The sequence below is a fragment of the Sorex araneus genome, chromosome 6 (genome assembly GCF_027595985.1).
Source record: "Sorex araneus isolate mSorAra2 chromosome 6, mSorAra2.pri, whole genome shotgun sequence".
Classification (NCBI taxonomy): Eukaryota; Metazoa; Chordata; class Mammalia; order Eulipotyphla; family Soricidae; genus Sorex; species Sorex araneus.
Window position 1 is genome coordinate 157,593,656 of NC_073307.1, and position 6,508 is coordinate 157,600,163.

The 6,508-nt window shown below is 37.6% G+C and overlaps 1 protein-coding gene across 1 annotated transcript; it reads left to right on the top strand.

Annotated features, from left to right (window-relative positions):
- Nucleotides 1-4,896: 4,896 nt before the first annotated feature.
- LOC129406082 (olfactory receptor 5AN1-like) lies at nt 4,897-5,838 on the top strand. Its single transcript, XM_055143912.1, has one exon. It carries the CDS (start codon nt 4,900-4,902, stop codon nt 5,836-5,838), a length of 939 nt encoding a protein of 312 aa, XP_054999887.1. The 5' UTR covers nt 4,897-4,899.
- Nucleotides 5,839-6,508: the final 670 nt, after the last annotated feature.

The window sequence follows — 6,508 nt, forward strand, 5'->3', positions numbered from 1 at the left end:
GAACCTGTTGGTTCTTTGAATCTCTTCGTTGAAAAACAGCTTTTCAGGATCAGAAGTTGTGGTAAGTACACAATGGAATACTCGCCAGCTTTAACAAAGGGCAAAATCATGACATAAATGGAATTTAAGGATATCATGCTCTCTGAAATAACATGGAAAGTGACACAGAATGATGCCTCTAAGATGTAGGATTTAAAGTTGCATAGTGGGGGACTAACAAATGGCCTAGAGCAGAAGAACTGGAGAGTTTGTCCACAGAACTGAGAGTGGGGGGAAAGGGCTGTAGGAGAACAAGATTCTCTGCTGTGAGTGTGGTGTTGCAATGGTGTTGCAATGTTGCATGCATGAAACCAGCATGAACAGTATTGCAAACCGCAGTACCTCAATAAAGCTAATATACACACAGGTATATTCACTTGCTACACAAAAATTTATTTATATAATTGGCTTTCCAGTTCTCGAGGTGCAAGATATTCTTATATGTTTGGATATTGATCCCATATCAGTTATGTGGTTTGGAAATGTTTATCCCATATTTTCAGTTGCTATTTCATGACATATATCATTTTTGCAATGAAAAAGATTGTTATATGTGTTATAACTCTACATATAAAATTGTCAAGTTTTACCTGTGATTTAGGTATAATAACAAAAAAATAATAACAATGAATGTGAAAAATTTTTTTACTTTTTCTTTTAAGAGTTTAAAAGTTGCTGGTAATAGGTTTAAGCATAATCCTTTTGATTGTGTGTTCTCTTTTGTGCAGGGTATGAGATCCTGACCTGGTGTTATTCTTGGTTTTTTATTTATTTATTTTATTGAATCACCATGTGGAAAGTTACAAAGGTTTCAGGCTTAAGTCTCAGTTATACAATGCTCAAACACCCATTCTTTTGCACATAGATATCTCATTTTTCCTGGGACATTTATTGAAGAGATGTTCTTTTCTTCATAGAATAATTCAGACTTGTGTCAAATATTACTTGTTTGTGTCTGCATGGTCTTGTTTCTGACATTTGACTTTGTTTCAATGTTCTGTGTATCTGTTCTTATGCCAGTGCCCACTTGTTTTTAATTATTATAGACTTGTAATATAGTTTGAAATCAGGATGCCACATTAATCCAGCTCTGTTCTTCTTTCACAGGATTCCTTTATTTATTCAGGGTCTAATGTGTTACACAAAAAGGATTGTTTGTTCTATTTCTATGAAAAGTATTATCATTGTCCTTTCTTATTGGGATTCACTAAACCTAATGAGTGGGTTAAAGGCTTGAACATTTTTAAAATCCTTACTAATTCATCCATGAACGTGAACTATTTTCATTGCTTGTGTCTATCAGTTTCATTAGTCAATGACTTAGATCATTTATTGTAAAGGTCTTTCACTTCCTTTGGTAAATAATTTTTTTTTGCTTTTTGGGCCACACCCGGTGATGCACAGGGGTTACTCCTGGCTCTGCACTCAGGAATTACCCCTGGCGGTGCTCATAGGACCATATGAGATGCAGGGAATAGAACCCGGGTTGGCCGCATGCAAGGCAAACACCCTACCCGATGTGCTATTGCTCCAGCCCCTGGTAAATCATTCTTAAGTATCTTCTTGTGTGTGATGTTAACCCGAAAGGATTGTTATTTTCAAACTTGTCATTTAAGTATAGAAATGCCACTGATTTATATATGTAAATTTGTATCCTGAACATTCACAAAATTTTTCAATAGAACAGTCTTTTTTGTGGAATATTTAAGATCTGATCCATAAAAGTTCATGACATCTACAAGAGAGACAATTCCCTTTCCTTCTTTGTAATAAGGTATTTTTGTCTTATGTTGTTTCCATTGGGAAAGTTTTATAATTCTTTATGATATAGGTGAAAGTATTCATCTTTATCTTGTTCCTCAGTTTAAGTTAAAAGCTTCCTGTCTCCATCATTAATAATGAGATATTATATACAGCCCTTAATATGTTAGAATATATTTCTTTTACACATGATTTGTTGAGACTTTACATGAATGGATGATGAGTATTGTTAGATGCTTTTTGTGTCACCATTAGAGAAAAATCTGTGGGTTTTATATTATTCTATCAATGTGATGTATCACATTTATTTATTTTTGTATTCTAGTGCTACTGCACTCCAAGAGAACCATACTTAATCTTGGTGTAAGATTCATTTCCTGTGCTGATACATTCCATTTAATGTAATATTCTGTTGAGAATTTTCACATCTGGAATCATTAAAGATATTGGTTTTAATTTTCTTTTCTGGCCATTTTAGTACCCCAGAAAATTAAGTAGATATACAATTACTACATTCTCCGTGATTTGGTTTCACAAGTATAGTGTTCCAACTCCCATCCCTTCACCAGTTCACCAGTGTACATTTCCCACTACCAATGCCCCCAGTTTCCTTCCCTCACCACTAAACCCACCACCTATCTCTGTGACAGGCTCTCCCTCCCCCTCTCTCTCCCTCTCTCTCTCTCTCTCTGTCTCTCTCTCTCTCTCTCTCTCACACACACACACACACACATACAAACACACACACACTCTCCTCCCCCCATCTCTCTTTATCTCTTTCCTTTTCAGCATTATGGTTTTCAATACAGATGCTGTAAGGTTATTATGTCTATCACTTTATGTAATTTCAATACACACTTCCTGTCCAGAATGATCATTTCTAACTATTAATTTCATACGGGTCCCTTCTATATCCTAATTGCCCTTTGTCCGCAAAACAAGTTTGTAGCAAGCTTCCAGCCATTGACTCCTGGCCCCTATTTTCTCTGGCCTTGGATATTAAATCTCATAGAAGTTTTATATCCCACAAATGAATGTAGTCATTCTGTCTATCTATCTCCTGACTCTTTTCACTGTAGTATAATACTCTCCATGTCCATACATTTATAAGCAAATTTCCTGACTTCATTGTTCCTAACAGCTGCATAGCATTCCATTGTGTAGATGTACCTTAGTTTCTTTATCTAGTCATCTGTTCTCAGACACTTAGGTTATTTGCAGATTCTGGCTATTGTGAATCATACTGCGATGAATATAGAAGTGCTGATGGTGTTTCTGCTGTGTGTTTTGGGGGCCACTATTGTATATTCCCAGAGTGATATTTCAGTATTAAATGGGAACTGGATTTCTAGGTATTTTTCTTTGATGAATGTCCATATTGTTTTCCAAAAAACGCTGGACCAGTCAACATTCCCACCAACAGTGAATGAGACTCCCTTTCTCCCCACATTCATGTCAGCACTGGTTGTTCTTGTTTTTTTGGATATGTGACAGGCTCTGTGGTGTAAGGTGATATTTCATTGTTATGATTTGCACCTCCCTGATGAGAAGTGATATAGAACATTTTTTCATGTGCCTTTAGCCACTTGAATATCCTCTTTGACGAAGTTTCTCTTCTTCATTCCATCATTCCATCTCACCATTTTTTGTAGGAGTTGGATATTTTTTCCTGTAAACTTCTGCCAGTGCCTTATATATCTTTGATATTAACCCTTATCAGATAGAAGAAAATTAGTTTTTCAGATCTTCAGGATTTGTATGCTATTGACAAAGACTGATGTTAATTCTCCTTTAAATGCTTGGCAGAATTTATGCAAAGAGATCTGTTTCAGTAATTTTGTTACTGATTCATCCAATATCCTTATTTGCTAATGGTTTTTTCAGACCTTCTCATCTTTCCTGATTCAGAGTTCAGGTTCTCAATTTATATGAATCTAGTTATTTCATCCATGTTCTCAAGACTATTGTTATACATAAACATAGGCCAGAAAAGGTTCTCATAGCCTGTCCTGCCACAGATATGCCACAAATATGGAAATAGTTTCATCGATTGTCTGTCATTGTAATATGGTTCGTCCCAGCCTCTATGCTCCAGTATCATCTCTATGTTCTAAGATTTTTCACTTTGATGTTTTCACTTATGAATAGCTATTGTTTCTCTCCTGATAAAGGAAATAATGCTATCTGGATAATCACTTCACTTGTATCACTGGTCATCCTTTGATCTTCGATTAGCTCAAGTGGGCTCCAGTAACATCTCCATTTGTCCCTGTCGTGTGCTAGTGTAGCACAATGATGATTTTTTATTTAAAGAAAAATATTTAGAGTCTCTAGCCCCTAGTACAAAGGTAAGGCACTTACCTTGTAAGCTGATCTGGGTTTGAAACCTGGTACCATAAAAGCTCTGGAGTTAGTCCTGAGCTCAGTCAGGAGTAAACCCTGAGCACCCACAGGCAAGGCCCACAAAAATAGGAAAAGAAGAAAAAATTCAAAATCTATCTAGATGAACACCTGGGAGAAAGAAGTATTCCAAAATTATTCTGTTAGGAACCCACATATTCTTTAGAATTATAAGCGAGCAATTATTGAATTATCATAGATACTTCTTGCATTTTATTGTAGGTGGAAGACTCTGAGTCACACCAAGCTATGCTGAGGTCTGACTCCTGCTCTGCATTCAGAAATCACTCCCATCAGTGCTCAGGGGACTCTAGAGGGGAGCTGGGATCAAACGGAGTTGGCTATGAGCAAGGCAAGTTCCTAAATTCCTGCACAGCTTCTCCAGTCCAAAAGCCAAAATTGTTTCATCAAGGATCTACACCTTAGTTATAGTACTGAAGGAATTGCTTGTTTTTGCATAGCCATTAAATTTATGAATGCCCTAAGTTCTGTAAGACTTTACAAAATAATTGAGACTATGAACTGAGCAACAACGTTTTACAATTGGCATTAGAAATGAGGATACTTCCATGAGGTCATTGAAGCATTTTTCTTAATTAGTACTCAAAAGTGGTAAAGGGAACAAATACATATTGTAACATTGTTGATCCCTGTAATGCATTCTCTTGTTTCTATTGCCCATTTAGGAGCATCAAGACCATGGTAAGGGGAAGAAATCTTACAGAAATCTCCCATTTTATCCTCTTGGGATTCTCAGATTTGCCTAGACTCTTAACAGTGCTCTTCACTGTGTTCCTATTGATTTATATTACCACCGTGACTTTGAACCTGTGCCTGATTATATTAATAAGGATGGACTCCCAACTCCACACACCCATGTACTTCTTCCTCAGTAACCTATCCTTCATCGACATCTGCTATGTGACCACGACAGTTCCCAAGATGCTCTCCGGCTTCTATCAAGAACAACTAACTGTCACTGTTGTGGGTTGTGCTGTTCAGTACTTTTTCTTTGCGTTGATGGGACTCAGTGAGTCTTGTGTCATGACAGCCATGGCTTATGACCGCTATGCTGCCATTTGTAACCCACTTCTCTACTCATCCATCATGTCACCCACCCTTTGCGTGTGGATGGTGTTGGGATGCTATCTGGCTGCATTCTCAGGTTCTATAGCACAATTGAGTGCCATACTCCGGCTCTACTTCTGCGGGCCTAATGTCATCCATCACTTCTTCTGTGACATTCCGCAACTCTTAAACTTGTCCTGCAATGATGCTTTCATTTCACGAGTCATACTGGCTATAGTAACAATGATCTATGGGGTAACAAATGCCCTGCTTATCATGGTATCCTATGTCTATATTGTCCTCTCTATTCTGAAGATCACTTCAGCTAAAGGTAGATCCAAGGCTTTCAACACCTGTGCTTCTCACCTGACAGCTGTCAGCCTCTTCTATGTCTCAAGTGTTGTCATTTACCTGAGTTCTGGTGCTGGAAGCTCTTCGACCGTTGACAGATTTGGATCCGTGTTCTACGCAGTGTTGATCCCCATGATGAATCCTTTGATTTATAGTCTGAGGAATAAGGAAATTAAAGATGCCTTAAAGAAGCTTCCAAGGAAGAGAGGGCATTGTTGAGGTCACAAATTTGCTCTTTTCAAGTTCCTTAGCACACAAACTTTGGACATAAATGTACCACAACGAAATGTGCATGCCTCCCGATAAAGAAAGCACTATTTAACATTGATCATGTGCCTAACTGAACCAAAATCTTGATCCATACCACATGAGCATGATATATCTCTCCTAGAGTTCTTTACTTTGAAAGAAAAGTTAAATGTCCTTATATTTTATTGACTTCTATGCAGCCTTTGAGAAAAATAGAAAGAAGTTAATTTTTTGTTTCAAAAATCTCTCCCTATTCAGCAACAAACCTCTAGTAACGTAGCTGACAGAGATCCCAGGATGATAAAGATTTGTCTCTATCATTTCCAGATACAACGACACTCAGAATCATGTTCACTCTCTGTTCTCAGCATATCTGTACTGTTTCTTTATGTTTCTTAGAGGGTGGGACATCATACCTGATGGTGTTCAGGGCTTAGTCCTGGCTCTGCACTCAGGAGCACTCCTGGCAGGCTCAGGGGACCATATGGAATGTCTGGGATAGACAAATGAATACCCTGCCTTGAACTATTGCTCTCACTCCTAGTACTATTTCTTACTAGAGTGAGAATGAACTGTAAGGAAGGTTGTGTTTTATATACTTTTTAAAATCTATAAGGTTGGCCTAATGCCTCCTGGGAAA